The 17,455-nt window shown below is 44.1% G+C and overlaps 1 protein-coding gene across 1 annotated transcript in view; it reads right to left on the reverse strand.

The window, feature by feature from the left end:
• Positions 1 to 17,218, reverse strand: part of Sv2c (synaptic vesicle glycoprotein 2C) — a 99,919-nt gene extending 82,701 nt beyond the window's left edge. Inside the window, exon 1 of the mRNA XM_048368165.1 lies at positions 16,590 to 17,218. Coding sequence (XP_048224122.1) covers positions 16,590 to 17,169 — 580 coding nt within the window. The 5' untranslated portion in view covers positions 17,170 to 17,218. The remainder of the gene's footprint in view (positions 1 to 16,589) is intronic.
• Between the last annotated feature and the right edge of the window lie 237 nt (positions 17,219 to 17,455).

The following is a 17,455-nucleotide window of genomic DNA, read 5'->3' on the forward strand; positions in this document are numbered from 1 at the left end:
GAAGGCCAACTTCACTAGTTATACGATCTCAAACAAGTCTTTCAGCTTTCTCCAGTGCCAAATGCTTAGGCTACATAGTTAGTAGGCCCTCATGCCTGGCCTAGACTTTCCCCTTTGTCTTGGTCAGGGATAGTTGGGTAGATGTCACTGCAGTGAAAGCTTCCACAACTAGCTTCCCCTTTTCCTGGACCTTACAAATGAGTGACCGGCTGTGGACTTTCCTTGGCCAGCCTATACAGTACTGCTGAGTTCAGGGGCAACCAATGCTCTCAGCTGCCTCAGCCCTGATCTCTGTGCAATGCTAAGAGGGCTTCAGGGTCTCTTCTTTATGTACAATTTTCTGGTTTGAACTTACTGATTTGAACTTCTATGCCTCTAGGAAAAACAAAGCCCTGAGTTCAAACCCTAGTACCACAAAACAGTTTTGAATTCTGGAGCTGAATTATTTATAATAATATAAAAACAAAAGTCTCAAGTTGAGCACTTATTATTCTATTGGACTGTTTTATTAAAAGTGGCAATAAGTAAACCAATATTAAAGTAATGGAAGTTGAGGTGGAGAGATGGTTATAGATCAAATACAGTATTCTTCATCGTGTTCCTGCTACCTTTTAGCACTCAGAATTTTGGGGCAGACAGCATGAAGTGAAGAACCCATGCCTTGAAACAGATGACCTAGATCTGAGTCCTTGCTCTCCCATCCCTGGCCATGAGGTCCTGGCTGAGTTACTTAAGTTCCTTGTGCTCCACTTTTCTTCTCAGTGTAATGGGGCACGTAATAGTCCTTATCTGGTAGGGCTTCTCAGGGACTAAATGAGGAAAAGCATAATTAAGATTGGGAAAGTACAGAGGAAAAGGGAGAGAACAAGAAGGGAATGGTAAGAGATGATGGAAGAAAAAGAGAGATTTCTACAACTGTAAAGGAAGTGAAATGAGAATTAGGGCCTCCCTCATCTCAAGTTCTACAGAGAAAGCACTTGAATAGAAACTGTTGAAAATTAACTGTAAAACTTAGACGGGGGAAGGGGTTGGGAGGGATAAAACTGGGAGAAAACAAGGGAAGAGGTGACATTGTTCAAAAAGAAATGCACTCAATACCTGATGTATGTAACTGTAACCCCTCTGCACATTACCTTTCCAATACCATTTTTTTTAAAGAATCCAAAGACCTCTCTCCCTCTCTCTCTCTGAAACTATTTAAATACCCGTGGACCTTCACAAAACCAAATAAAACCAAAGGAAGTAATAACACCAAAGGCATTTGAACAAAGGTGGGGGGGGGCCTTCTTTTAGTTTACATTGGAGAGCATTTATAACAGAAGTCAGCTCACCTTAGCCAGGAAGAACTGCAAATATCCGATGTGGCCTTTACAACATCCCTGACCTTCACATTTAGAAAGTGATATTAAAAAGTATTTGGTGCAGGCAGAGATGAAAGTTGGCTGCTTATATATACAGATGAGACTGTGCCAAATAACAATGCTATGTGCTACCTACGTGCACCTGGACACTAAACAGCATATGAAGGCCAAAGACACCTTGACACATCCAGTGAGCCAGCAGAGAGTAGAAGAGTCTGAATAATGCAGCCCAATGAGAGTGTGAATCATGAAGGCCGTTTGTTTCTCCAGTGTGCTCACTCAAATACATACGATACCACATGACTTCACATCATAGAACAGGGATCACATGAAAGCCGAGTGCTGCGTTATCAGGAAATGCTACACAAAGCAAGGCGTGACTTGAGCCTCCAAAAAACAGGAGAAAGGAGAACCTTTGTACACCATGGGTGAAAAATGTAAATTGGTGCCACTGATACTTTAGAGGACCAAACCCAAATACTTTTCAGCCTCTCTTCCCCTTAAAAGCAATTACAACTCACTTGGTATTCAAATCATTTTTTAAAACACACACAAAACAACCTGCACGTTTTAGAAGTTAAGAACATCAAGTCCCTTTGCGGTTCATTATAGGTCTCACATAGCTGTCCTACACCAATGGCATTTTGCTCTGCAAGCTTGCTTACCTTACTCTAACCTGCCTGTGAGGAGATGAGCGCGACCTACCAGCTGGACAAGGCCTTCACTAATCCCGATCATTAATGCAACAAGCGGAGCCAGTGAGGGCTGCTCTCTGGATTGAGCTCTTGCTGTAATCCAGGACCCCCGTCAGGTATGATGGACAGAGAGGAAGGAGAGACTCATAAACATGGACAGGACAGGGCCTTTCTTTCCCAGCAGCTCATTGCATGGGGTGGTTTGGGATATGCTTGTCCGGTAGAATCACCCGAAGAGCTAGGAAATGAACATTTAAACACAGATGCCTAGGCTACAGCCAGGGATTTGACCTCAGAGGTGGCTCAGGCCTGTCTGCCGCGGCAATGGTTTAAAACCTGCCTATGCCATTCTCGTGTGAAGACGGGGCTTTGAACCTTCCTTTGCCTGGGAGATTAAAAACATGCAAGAAGTAATTACCACAGAATGAGACACATGCTGTAATTAGTAGTTATGCTAAAGGGGAGAAAAGAAGGGAGCGGCTTAATTAGTTCTAGGAAGTGTGGAAGGGTTTTACATGGAAAGCATGAACAAGAAGTCTCCCCGTCAAAGGAACTCTCCCGGGAATGTTCTGGGGGAGGGAAGAAGTCTGTGGCCACACAGCACCCAGGGGAACTTCAGGGGATTCGGGGTGGATTCAGAACAAAAAAAAATTCAGGGTCAGGAGAAGAGTGACAAAGGATAGAGCAGGAAAAGAGGTCAGAGACAACTTGAAACAACTTGGACAACTGGACATCATCTCTACGCAAAGAGAGGAAGCACAACATGAGGAAGAGCTGGCGTGGGAGAGGACAGAAGGGCCAGGAGACCAGAGGACTTAGCTGAGACCCCGGACATGCCTGAAGCACATTTAAGGTGGTCCTTTTGCGCTGGCATCTGCTCTGCACTTGTACAACCCTGAGAGTGGGTGCTTCCTTAACTCAATGGTAGCTTGCGCTCATCACTCTCTAGTCCTAACTCTGGAAGGACCAGCCTAGGGACTACCATTGTGAAGGTCACTCCAGCATCCCTGAGAAAAAGCAATGGCAGCCTGATCTAAGGCAGCGCAGCAGCCCATCTGAAGAAGAGAGACAAGGGTAGAGATACTTTTAGTAGGCAAAGTCCAAGTTCTGGTAAACAAATGAGTGAGACAAGGAAGAGCTGAAGTTGACCCTGAGAATTCTGACTGGGTATAGATCACCATCAAATTAGTAAAGGAAGGAGACAGAGAAGGGAACGGGCCTCACAGGGTGTTCATCTTAAACAGAGAGACAGAGGTTCACATCATAGAACAGGGATTACACGAAAGCCAAGCGCTGTGTTATCAGGAAATGCTTCACGAAGCAAGGCGTGAGTTGAGCCTCCAAAAAACAGGAGAAAGGGGAACCTATGTACACCACGGGTGAAAAATGTAAAGTGGTGCAACTGATACTTTAGAGGACCAAACCAAGAAAACAATCTTAGATCTATATTAAATTTTTTGATATTTTATAATAAAGGAGAGCCTGGAAGGACCAAGAGTCTCATCACGGAAGTCCAGGTAATTCTGGGCTAGGAACATGACTATGGCAAGAAAATAGGACCAAGAGTGCAGTCTAAGATCACATGGTGTTTCATCGTTGATTGGAAAATAATTACACAACTCCTCTAAGATCCACTCCTGCAAAACTACCTGTAAGTTTGTTGTTGTTGTTACTGCTAAGCGTCCAGAGGAGAGTCCCTAGTCATCCCTAATGCTCTGACAGAACCTATGATTTCCCCAAATAGGCAGAAACCAAAGTTGGGTTATGAGTGTTTAAACACTGAGAACACCCAGAACTACTGGATGTTGCTCTTCATCCATTTCTGCTACTGAGAGCTCCAGTGGATTTAGGTAGTGCTTCTTGACACCTGAGATTTATTTTGTTATCAGCAATGAAACTTCACAGAATATCCTCCGTTCCAAACTGTCAGAGGTACACTTAGGCATTTCAGGGATGATCACCCAAATATTCAGGGGCTGACCCACAGTACTGATTCTATTATTTAGCAGCTGATTATTTTTTATTATGATTATTAATGATTTATGTTTACAGCGATCAATTAGCCATCTGCTTCTCAGATTAGCAGGGGAGTGATGGTTTGGGGAGTAAGAAAAAGGTAGGAATTTTAGTATATATTTATAGTATGATTAAATAACTGATAAATATTCATTATAATATTATATAGGAATAGTTATTACTATTTTATTATGTCTCAAAAAGAATGCTGAGTTCATTTTGTCTCTTCCTCTAAACCCTAAGACAAAGCTTGTTCAAAACAACACTCAGAGACTTCTAGGTAAGACAACTCTGAGGCCACTCGGAGAAGAACAAGAGCCCACGCAGGGGCTCTGCTTGGCAGGCAGCTGGCAGCTGAGCCCACTGTCAGCCTTCACTGTCAAGGGGTTGGTCACCCTGGACACTCTGAGAAGTCTATCTACTGACAGCCCTCTGAGTGACCTCTTCTGGTTTGCTGTTGAGCAGCTGCTGAGGTGAGTCAGGAGTGTGGCCTGGGTTGAGTCAGGAGTGTGGACTGGTCGGTGGGATGGATCCGACAGGGCTGGCCGGGGCTGTGCTGGCAGGAGGAACCATCCAGTGCATGCCTATCAAGCCCTCCCCACGCTAGAGCAGGTGCTGATGGGCCAAAAGAGTTTGACTCGACTTAGAAGCCCGTGGTTTGCATTCAGGGTCAAGAGGTCCCGGTGTATTAAGATGTTTGTGTATCGATTCAGGAAACTCAGAGATCCTTCTCCTGGCGTGTACTAAGCAAGCCTCACAAATGATGGGCCAGTGTGGTAAGGAGAAGGCCATTGGAGGCCTCCTGATGCAATTACACAGATACCACGGCTGTGCATCCTGGGATTTCTGCCTTGAGAGTAGAGGTTGGCTTCTTTGTCTCAACCCAGTGGTCCTTCCTTTCCTGTGGTATGAAAGTGCTTCTTCCAGGTTGGGATTTATCTTGTCTGAAGCAGGAACCTGAACTCGGTACCTGACTCTTTTGCTTACTGGCTGGCACTCTACCAACTGAGTCATGCCTCTGACCCCTGAGGTAATTTTTTTATATAAAACAAAGTCTAGATACAATTCAGTTAGTAGATTTGGATGTAACTTCTAGGGTCTGAAAACTCATAAGCACCAGCCATTCAATGGACCCAGATCACGTAGTTTCCTGTATTAAACAGACACTCACCTCCCTGGGACCTTGAACAAATTAATAACCTCTCTGCCCATCAGTCTCAGCATTTAGAAACCAGGAAATAGTGTCACCTTCCTCATAAATTACTGTACTCTGAAAATAAAAATGAGGTAAATCATACAATAAAGTGCTTAGAACTATATCAGCCACATAGTAGGACCTAGAAGTATTTGCCATTATTTTATCCTAGTTTTCCCCAGTCATGAAAATGAGTCAATACCATCTGCCTGTAGCTAGCACAAATACTAAGAATGCGCCCATGTAACACAGAAGAACACACAGCTTGGGGATTTCTCCTTACGCCAGTCAGTTCCATCTAAGGCCATTAAGACACAAGCGAGGAAAAAAGACATCTCCCTTTCTCCCTTTCATCACCATGCCAATAAGATGATGATGATGATAATGATTATGATGATTTTGTGCCATTCCCGGGGCTTAAACTCAGGGGCTGGGCACTGTTCTTGAACTTTTGTGCTTTTATGCCTTCTTCAGTTTCCCTCAGCAATGTATTAGTTCTCAGGGTATGTTTTGATTTGTTGGTACATTTTCCCAAAGTATTTTAGTCTTTCTTAATGCTATCACAAATAGAGGTTTATTCATTAATATCATTTTTAGATTGCTAGCTAGTGTATAGGCAATTAATTTTAGTAATTTTGTATCTTAAAATATATAAGTTGAATAATAGTCCCCTCCAAAATACGCTGAAGTTCTAATCTCCAGTGCCCTTTGCAGATGGAATCAGCTAGGAAAAGCTCATAGTGAAATAGGAAGGAAAGCAGGACCCAGTGGATGAAAACGGCCCCATGACGAGGGAGGGAGACCCCTCCCACCGACATACCAAGAAACCCAAGAAACCAGAAGAGGCAACGCAAAGTTCCTACTTAGAGGGACTCTCAGCCCCTTGGCTTGCCATTTCTGCCCTCCATTGTGCCAGGACACAAGCTTCTGTTGGTTTTCTCACCTCACTTGCGTGTGGTGCTTGGTGACGGCATCACAGGAAATGAATATGCTTGCTAACTTTGTGTGCTAATTTTAAAGTCCCTGCCATTTTCTGTACTATAAGATCAGGGCACTTTTCCCTTTCTATATACCTGCCCTGGGAAATTCCAGACCACTTTTGTAATTACTGACTTGACAACTTAAATGTTAACAGTTCAGCTAAGTGCAGTGCATCCTCAAATCCGGAGTGACCTATAACTGATAACACTTCCAATTTGGAAAACTAAATAAAGTGAGAGAGTAACTGCTGTCCCTGGACTCCTGTTCTGTGGCTTCCTCTCCTGTGCGTACCCACGTGTGATCGTGGGCCCCACAGGATGTAGATTGCTAGATAAGGACCACAGATAGGCAAGGGGTCCTTTGCAGGAGACGATTAATATTTTTCCAGCGGTTCTAGCCTGTGGTGTAATTACACTCTTAAAGTACTATCCAAGGGGCTGGGAATGTGGCTTGGCGGTAAAGTGCTTGCCTAGCACGCACAAAGCCCTGAGTTCGATTCCTCAGCACCACATAACCTGAAAAAGTCAGAAGGGGCGCTGTGGCTCAAGTGGCAGAGTGCTAGCCTTGAGCAAAAAGAAGCCAGGCACAGTGCTCAGGCACTGAGTCCAAGCCCGAGGACTGGCAAAAAAAAAAAAAAAAGAAAAAAAAAAGTACTATCTAAAACAAGTATATACCGAAGAATCTTATAACCATTTTTAAAACAGATTTATTGCCTTTCCCTTAAAAATCATACATTCTGACTGAAGTTGGCAGTTAGTTGGAGACCATCCTTCCCACTCTCTGAACCAGCTCTTCTCTTGGCTCCCTCTGGAAGTGCCCATTAGTTAACCTTTCTTTTCCTTCCTCTCACCTTTCCTCTTCCATTGGGTGGCCAAAACTGTTCCTACCTTCAGCCCACTTATTTGATGACTTCTCTTCTAAAGCATCCACTGAAGATCCATCCCTTTCTCTCTCCCCCCATTTCCCTCTTCAAGTAGGTACGTATTCCTACAGGTTCTGTTGCACTCTATTCCAAGATCGCTAAAATGTCTAGGGCTAGTACTGAAGCCCAGTACCCTCTTCCAAAAAATGTCCCGGTCTCCCTTGAGAAGCCTGGTTGCCATCTCAAGCAAAAATCCACCGAAAGCCAGGCACTGGCAATCCTAGCTACTCAGCAGGCTGAAATCAGAGGACTGTGGTTTGAAGCCAGCCCAGGCAGGAATGTCAATGAGACTCTTCTCTCCAATGAATCGCCTAAATACTGGAAGTGGAGCTGTGGTTCGAAGCGGTAGAGTGCTAGCCTTGAACACAAAAGTTCAAGGACAGTGCCCAGGCCCTAAGTTCAAGCCCCATGATCAACCATCATAACCACACAAAAATTCACTGCACATCACTTTTCACAGGCTGTGCTGTGTGTTCCCAGTAGCTTGTATGACACACAGAGTTCCTGTGTTTATACTGCAGTGCAACAAAACTCACCACCCTTCCTACATGTGAACGCCCCTTGCCTTATCCATGTCATAGGCTCATCACCCAGGCTTGAGGTCTCAGGGGTCAGGATACATTCCTCCCATACTCCCATATGTATCCATTGTTGAGTTCCAGGGATTTACAGACACAAATCTTCTCTTCAGTCCCTCTCCCACAGTCAGGACTTTGTCATCTACTAGCAGCACTATTTCCTGTGTGTGTTACCTGATTCTCCATCCGGGGCTCATTCCTCTCCTATCCATTCCACATACACTGGTTTCCAATCAAGACTTCTTTCCACACCAGGCCTCTGTCTACACACCAGCCATTCCCCGGTGACACCTGAACAAATTCACCTAAGGCTCTCCGTGAACAGCTGGGCCCACCCTCCCCGTCTCTGCCTTTCCAAATCCAGATTTCAAAACCACAGTCAAAGCTTCAGTCGAATACCACACTCTCCTCAGGCTCTTCCTTAAATGACTCCTACCGGAAACAGATGAATCTCTGTCTTCCGGCTTCCGCATCGTTTGGACTACAAGTGTCATGGGTACAAAGTTGTATCTGGCTGATCTTTATATTGTCACATGCCAGGCAAACTGTCTTGCAGGGACTCTGTAAGAATGTGGTACATGAAGAGATGGACAAGTGTTTTTGTGGTGAGTAGTGCTGAATTTTGAAAGATATGTCCATGAAGACATCTCTCATACCACTTTCACTTATCTCACAAGTATGAAGTAGGTGGATAAATAGGTAATAAACCACCTATATAATATGCTGCCAGCACAATCTGCCTTCATTTGAGTGTGTATGCTTATGCTAATAAGTCCTACAGCAGGACTTCATCCCTGTGAATAGTTTGATCAGTTCTGTTTTCAACCAGTTCTTGAGACACAGTTATATTTTTGATATTTCAGACCCAATTAGATTCTGCAGAGAAAACTAAGCTACTCAGAGAAAAGCTATTTAATGTCACATGGCTGGAAGGGGAACACACCAAAGAGATACATTAAAATTTCATTGCCACCATCCTGGCAGGAAGAAGCAATTCCCCCAGAGCAGAACCACACTGTGATCTGCCCGTCTTAGTCCATTCTTATCTGCAAACTCATCATCAATCTACCATCTCCTCAAACCCCGGAAACCAGCAATTCTATCATGGAGAAGTACTAGGAGAGCCCAATCCCCTACCAAAGGACTTCTTTTATTTCCTTTTCTTTTTCTCCTTTCCATTTCCTTTTCCTCTCTTTCTCTCCTCTTCCAATTTCTCCCTCTTTTTTTTCTCTCACACGTGTTAGAATTCATGGAATCTCAGGTTTACCATTTTAAGTATTTTGGGGGGTGGTACCGTGGATTGAGTCCAGGACCTCCGCCATGTCAAGCTCAGGCTCTACCAGCAAGCTACACACCCAGCCCTAACCGGCTAAGCATGCCTGACATCCCATCCATGTTTCATAATGTATCCTTCTCTTCTTTAATGTTACTTTCATTAATAATTTTGAAAAAAGAACTAAAATATTTTTCATTTGTGAATATCTATTTCAATTTTATTAAAAAAAGAATCCCAGGAGTACATCCCCCCCCCCCGCCAAGAGTCCTTTTAATGATATTAATGGGAGCATTGTTTTCATATAATGAGCAAAGAACTAGATACATTCAAATGCTCAAGCCCATAACTAAATGTACTGACTCTCTAAAATGTTTTTGGTGAAATAATTTCAAGATGTTAAGTGAGCAGAGGTCAACTGCTCTGCTTTTAAGTACATTAATTAGAATCAGAGCAGAGCGATGTAAGAATAATTTAAAGGTCTTTACACTGTTCCTGTAACCAAATTCCCTTACACTGAATCCTTTGTAAATGGAAAGAACTCACTGTTTCCTCCTCCTTTTCTAGTCAATTAAAGGTCTGGTTTTGAAACTGAAGATAAGAACTATACCCAGGGGCCTCTTAGACTTTTTCTTTCAACAGTCTTAAAAGCCCCAAAGAAATTTCTAAGAATAAGATGAGAATGCCAGCTTGCAAATATGTGTGTCAGGAATACTCACTAAAGTGATTTATGAGACTAATTCTTGAGGATGAGTGTAATTGAACAGCTTCCCACTCTCCGAAGCATTCTGGGGGACGCTCAGGTCCGGCCCAGGCTCTTGCTGTTATTTCTGAGAGAACAGTGTGAGGTGAGTGTTCCCACAACAGGGGGTGATTGCATCTTGATATTTGGAAATCAAGCTACAGGTCTGAATTATTCCTATTTGATACGATCTCTTTATTGGATGCTTAACAATTCAGATTGCCTTCTTTAAGCCACAGTCCACAGGAACAAATTCTCTCAATTGACAACACATCCGCCAGTTCTCCAGTGATAGGGAGAGTCCAGGTTGGATGGTTTTATAAGGCAAGGACTGCAGCACAATTTGAATCCTCATCTGGGAGGGTTCTGGGATGTAGGGATACAGGGACTCAAGATGCAAGAGCGAAGAGCATAGCTTTTGGGTTCAGAGCTGTGTGATGGTGGTCACACCCAATGGCCCCCAGGATGGTAGAAGGTCATTCAGCATCAGGTTCAACCAGTACCAGAATGCTGCCTATTCGCAAGCTTCTGCTCCCTTTTTGTCCTGTGGAAATGATTCCTTTTGCCTGGAGGAGTCTTTTCAAGCTATGTGGTTCAACTCCACTGATATGTGATTCCTCTCTGCTGGGGCACTCTGGTATCCTTACACTCGGTAGACACTTGAACCAAAATCTCAGTCCTTTTACTTTCATTATTTTTCAGATAGGGTCTCATGGCTTTTCATTTTCTGGACCAGCTCTGGATTGGATCACAACTCTATTGCTTATGCTTCCCATATTGCTGGGTGAGAGTTGTGTGCTACCTTACCTGACCCCTCTCTCCTCTTAGGAAAATGCAAAAGATTAGAAGAAATAAGACCTAGGAGTATAATATGAATGAACTGTTTAATCTTCTTCTGCAGCTTGGCAACAATGAATTCAAATAAGATTTTGCTAGTGTTGGTGGACAGGATGAGTTAATAGTACTTTAATTCTAATGAGGATCAATGTGACAGCCAAGAGGCTAAACAGAGCCAAAGAACATATCGACAACAAAGACCAAAGCTCCATCACATGGTAAGTGATGTTTAAAAAATGGAATAAAGTTGAAAGGAAAAAACCAAAACCCCTGCATAACTCTTTGTGACCAGCGTGGACATGCCGGCCTATCCAGCAACAGGGCAGGGACCTTATCCTTTAAGGACATGAAGGTGGGTCACTGTTCCCTGGCTGCTGCAGTCTCTTGCAGTCTAGTGGACAGGACAATCAACTAAAAGATGAAGGCAGAGGGAATCTCAGAACTTTAGAGCTGGTTATTTCCAGAAAACCAGACATAGCTATCTCTGGATAAAGGATGCAAAGAGATGTTAGGGGGTGGAGGTTTAAGCTGTATCTATCCATCTAGCCAGCTTGACCCCCAAGAAAACTCTCCTCCCTGACAGTGGCAAATAGGAAGGGAGAAGAACTCCAGTATCCAAGAGAAAACGATGGCAAGAGAGGTCTTCCCAGAAAGATTTTTCTATTTTACTCACCATTATGTCCCTAGGGTCTAAATATATTTGTCACACAGTACATGCTGAATGCGTTTTGGTGGGTGACTACTCTAGCCATCAATGGAAGCTACAGGAATACCCAACTGCACCATGCGGTTGATAGGAAAGTGTTCAGCAAAACGAAAACCACTGGTCCACTATTCAACAATCCAGCCCAAGTTTGCCAAATATCTGTATTTATTCTAGAATGAGGAATATTTTTGAAACTTTCAAAGGCTATTAAAAAATTTTTAAATCTGTCAAATGAAATTCCAATCATAGGTACAGATACAGACTTCATAATGCTTTGCTCTTCTTGACCTACCACTGTTTTTGCCCAATGTATCAATCAGCTGTAGCTAATATAGTTGATATTGTTAAAAAACAACAACAACAACAACAAAAAGACTTACAGCAGACGAATATTTATCCAAGAAACCCAATGACCCTGCCAAGTTGTGACCCAAAATGCAGGCCACGTTCTGGTCCCACTCCCAGGCTGCATCTGAGATTTAAACTGCAGGGAAATCAGGGATGTCAACACACCAAAACCAGACCTGTCTTTCAGAAACAGATTTGCAGTAGCCAACCAAGACTAACGGAAGCCAGGCACCAGTGGTTCAAATCTGTAAGCCTAGTTTACTCAGGAAGCTGAGATCTGGAGAGTTGAGGTTCAAAGCCAGCCTGGGTAGAAAAGTTTATGAGACTCCCTCTCCAAAATAATCAACAACAAAGACAAAGAAGTAGGTCTAGAGGTGTGGCTCAGATGCTAGAACATCAACTGAGTAACAAGCTAAGCCAGCTCAAGATTCAGATTTCAAACCTCTGTGTTGGCAATAAATAAATATAAAAAAGAAAAAGACTGATGCACAGTAAACCCATTCTGGCTATGGCACCTTTGGCAATCTTCTTCCCTCCTCCCTCCCCCACCCCTCCCTGAAATGAGGGAGGGCAAATCCTTAGGAGAGGTCATTCAGTGTTGAGCAGCACTGAGAAGTGATCTGCCAACATTTGCATCTATGACCTTCTCCTTTTCCATCCCTCCAATTCTAATGAGTTCCCATTCAAAGTAGTACATTCCTGCTCTATACATGTCCTCCCTCCGGTGAAGTCTCAAAGGGTGAGAGCTTTTAGAGAGCACTCTTCACATATTTGGCACATACTTTGTTGAAATGTTATTACATGCTAGGCACTGATAGGAGCAGAGAAGATACAGCAGTGAACGAAACAGACAAGCCAAGACTTGTTCCTATGGGGCATGCAAGCCCTCTCGTGTGTGTGTGTGTGTGTGTGTGTGTGTGTGTTTACTGAGGCTTGAACTTAGAACCTAGGCACTGTTCTCTAGGATTTTTTTTACTCAAGGCTGGTGTTCTACCACTTGAGCCAGAGTCCAATATCTAGCTTTTTGGCGATGAATTACAGATCAAAATCTCATGCATTTTCCTGCTCAGGCTGGTTTCAAACTGCGTTCCTCAGATCTCAGCCTCTTGAGTAGTTAGGATTATAGGCATGAGCCACCAGTGCCCGCCGGCTACTCTGTCTCTTTAAGATGATTTTGCACTATGGACTGAATTTTAGGTCAATTCTCTGAGGTAATCAAATTCTTCATTTGTGATTGTTACCTCTATGAACATCCACAGCTGGGTTCAGCCAGTAGCTAGCGTGGACCAGGCAAGTGCGGAAGACCCTCCAGGGCTCCCTCTGGTCTTTAAGATGACAGGTCTACCTTCATCACCAAGGCATCAAGAACTGGGCAGCACAGTGACCTCCCTAGCAGGAGGAACTTTGGACCTTAGTGATCTCGGTCTTCTTTATAGTGCCCCCTACATGTAACAGTCTATTCATACTGCAGTCAAACCACTGTGGCAGGTGAGCCCACCTATATTCCAGTGAAGATGCTTAACTGCTTGTTAGGTCATGGATCTTTTAGTCCCACACACTGTGTTCTGTCAGAGATGAATTTGAGCCCGTGAGGGAGTAGGAAGCCTGAGAGTTCAGTCCTCCATCAGAAAAGAGGAAGACACGCATCAGAGGGCTTCTTTGTCTGCTCTCATGGGCCAGAACCAGGGTAGGGCTGAGCCTGAAATGTCCACATGTCCTTCTTGTCTTAGAACCAGCCCAAGGGCTGGAACCAGGTCAGTTGTGGTCCCACAGAGCACACCCACCAGTACTGACGCCCCGGCAGGGAGGGAAGATGCCTGATCCACCAGACAATCCTGTCCTGCTGCATGGACTGAGAATCCAGACCTGTTGCCACATCCCTCAACACATAGATTGTTTGCTGTTGTTGTTGTTTTTTTTTGGTCAGTTGTACAGCTCAAACTCAGGGCCTGAGCCCTGTCCCTGAGCATTTCTGCTCAAGGCGAGCACTCTACCACTTTGAGCCACAGCTCCGCTTATGGTTTTCTAGTGGTTAATGGTAGATGAAAGTTTCACAGGCTTTCCTGTCTGGGCTGGCTTCGAACCAGACTCCTCAGATCTCAGCCGCCTGAGTAGCTAGGATTACAGGTGTGAGCCACCAGCGCCCAGCTCATAGACTTTTTTCTTTTCTTGGTGCCTGTACTGCTGGGGCTTGAACTCAGCACTTGAGCACCTTCCCTTAGCTGACCCAATCCTTGCTAACCATTTCTAGAAGTTTCCACATCTGCTCCTTCTCCTCACTGCCTTAGCCAGGGCCTTACCCCTAATGAGCTTGTCCTGCTTCAAGTCCTTGTGTCATCTATAGATAACTTGCTTCCTTGTTCTGGTAATGGACACACACAGGTGATTTCTCTACACTAAACGATAACTTGCTAGGACAGAAACCTTGTCTCTTATTTTTGTCTTATTAGGCCCTGTGCTAATACTGTGCTGTGCACACTGTAAATGCTTAATAAATAGACTACGGCAATGGAAAATGGATTATCTTAAAGTGACAGCTTTTATTTCCCCCAAAGAGCAGCTCATTAGATAATTAAATATTTACTCTCACTTCTTCCAACCCAATTCACAATGATATCTAACCACCCAGGCTATCTACTCAGATACATGCATACATCGTACCCCCTCGCTACCTCAAAGCCAATCTCCTGGTAAATACAAAAAGAGGATCAATCTCCTGAACAATTAAAACATAAACTGGGTCATACTTTTTATTTCTGGTTTTCCTTGAGGAAAATGACACAATTCTCAGTAGCAAATAACAAAGTATTTTTGAAAATCTATATCCACAAAAATGCCACCCAACCCGGGTCATCACGTTTCTTTCATTTTTGCTTTTTGATCCCATGGCTGCGACTTGGTGTGGCAATTATATTACAAAGCTATTATCCGATGAAATGGAAATGGCAAAACAATTTAAATGCTTGTCTGAAGAGACTCTGTTAGAATGCAATTAGGAGGAAGTTTACAATGGCAAAATAATTGAAATGCACGTCTGAAAGGCATGGTTATGAAACCATTAAAATGCTTCTGTTGGGAGACTCAAACCATCAAATGAAGCCACACACTTCTGGGGACACATTTTAATTCACTAAAGCGGGCGACATGAACGGACAGATGAAAAAGTCTGGGTTTCCATTGCTCTGCTGTGTTATCTATGCTTCCGAAGGGCACCTGTGGGTGCTGAGCCTGGCAGGTAGACTGATAAGAGAACCCAATGCGCTGTGTTTCTATCCAGCAGCCAGGAGATAAAGGCACGAGGGCAAGTTTTTCCATAATGTTCCTAATGTAGAGCCGGCGTCGGTTTAAGCCTGCAATGATTACATATCTGTGTGGATGAATGTCTATGATCTATCTTCAGGAAACATACTGCTGATGGATTCATTTAGCAAAATATTGAGAAACTGTTGATACAGGCTTGCACGGATATACTTGCTCACCAAAAGGAAGAGCAAACAAACAGGGATGAAATAGTGATAGGAACAAAACAGATCTGCTGGGAGGACCAACTTGATGAATGACCACAGTGTTTCTTCAAAGGCATGCGGAGGTCACATCTTGATGTCTGAGCACACAAATGAGTCAACAAAAGTATGCAAATGAGGCCCCTCCCCACCTGACTCCCCCACTAGACGCTTCAGTTTGCTTTTATGGATTCATGGTGTTTTCAGTTAAACATAAAGAAACAAATACTAGCAGAGAGTTATACTAAAGAAAAAAGTTATTAAAGGAAAAAAATGATATAAATCTCTCTGGAACATCTGTTTGATATTGTTAAAGAGAAAAGTTAGGAAATGACAATCCTAATTGTACAGAAAATTTCTTAGTGTCATTGTTTTTTATACATGTGAACATATTCATTGAGGCAAAATTTGTAAAAGAGTTTGAAAACTCTCCTGGCTTTTTTTTGGAAGCAGGGTCTTAATGGGGATATTCCGCTGTGTGTTTCTCAGGCTTCTCCCTCCTTGTACAAATTTGGAATGCTAATGACACCTGAGGATCTTGGATACATGGAAAATTTAATTTAAAAAGTCAATATACTGTCTAGATGTTTTACAGAGAGGTCATATTATTTTTTAACACATATAATTTAAATATTAATAAATTTGAAATCAATTTTATAATCCCACGATAAGACGAACTTTTTCCAGCTTCCACACAAAGGTACAAACCTTGGGGAAAATAATTTTTTAGGTCACCCAGAGAATATTTCATGGATAAGGCTAATTGAAAAAGGTAAGCAGATATTCGCATAGACTGGAAGAAAAAAAAATATCAGCAGAGAAACTAACAGATTTAAATGATAGCATTATGTAAAAAGTTAAATGACACTTACTAGGATCAGAATTAACCTCTCCATTTAGAAAGTTGTCAAGTAACTTTCATGAGCAGCAGTTTTTAAAGTCAATAGGGAGAGACCAATGCACGTCTAGTCACGCTGAATCTCAGTGTGTCACACGGTCGTATTTTAGTGAAGGACAGGCCACATACACAGTGGTGGCCCCATGCATGAGATGTTACCTAGTGATTCTCTAGTCACCTTTGCTTCGAAGCATTCCATGATGTAACCCCCAGTGCATCTCAATCATTAAGTCCTATGACTTCTTAACAGCGTACGTTTAAACACACTGCACCAAGTGACTTTAAAGAGCCTAAAAATCAGCTGGATTGATGAACGCCTAAGAGATAAAAATGACACAGCACACGGATACGGTTATAGGTGTGTACGTGTCCATTGCACAATTATGTGTCTTTTGCATCTTTAAGATTTCCTTCTGATGAAAATATAAGTTGGAAAGAACCACCATGTGACAAACCCTAAGTCTTCCTCCTCTAGGGCCCCTGCGCTTGGAGAACGGCCACGCTGCGGAAACCTTTCTCGCCACAGCCACTCACCCAGCCATCCGGAGCCCGAGTTGGGGATGCACAGGTCTGTCTCGGCGCTGGGTAACACGAAGCCCACGACGAACACCTCCACGCCATCCGCCATGAGCGCCAGGCCCAGGACGAAGAACAGGGCCCACTGGAAGCGGCCGTGGCCACACTCCTGCATGATCTGCTCGTACTGCTGGGCCAGCTCTTCCTCCTCGGCTCTCCGCTGGGACTCCAGCTGCCCGCCGTCCTTGTACCCCTCGAGCTTGGGCTGCACGACCGAGACCAGGCTGTCTTTCCCTTGGTTGGTGCTGGGGATCCCCTGGTACTCCCCTTCGTAGATCTCATCCTCCTCGTCATGGCCCTCGGTGGCTTCGCTGGAGCCTTCATCGTCGTGGGCGTCCCCACCGTAGGTCTCTCCAGGGGGGTAATAGTCGTCGTCCTCCTCCTCATCCTGGAACCTACTGTAGGACCTCTGGGTGTATTCGTCCTGGGCCCGATCCACTGCTCGGTTCACCTTCTTCACTGTTTGCTTCTTCACCTCTCTGGCGATGTCCTTGGCACCCTTCACCAGTGAAGTCCTATCCTTGTAAGAGTCTTCCATCTTCTCTCCACTGTGGCCAGTCAGGACACCAGAGCTGGTGGCAGAAATGTTCAGCTGCTCGGGCTCAGTCACAGCAGCAGCGGGGTCATCGACTCAGGGCCCAGAAGAGAACTGCAAGAGAAGAGCCGGAGGACAGGAGTATTATTTCTCTCCACGTCTTTTCTACCACCCATGTCGTAGGCTGCTTTTCCTGCCTTCCCTCCACCGCGCCCGTGCATGCTAGGCAGGTTCTCGGCACGAGCTAGGGGGGTTGACTGGTTGCTGTGATCATCATTATTCTGGCTCT

The sequence above is a fragment of the Perognathus longimembris genome, chromosome 19 (assembly GCF_023159225.1).
Source record: "Perognathus longimembris pacificus isolate PPM17 chromosome 19, ASM2315922v1, whole genome shotgun sequence".
Classification (NCBI taxonomy): Eukaryota; Metazoa; Chordata; class Mammalia; order Rodentia; family Heteromyidae; genus Perognathus; species Perognathus longimembris.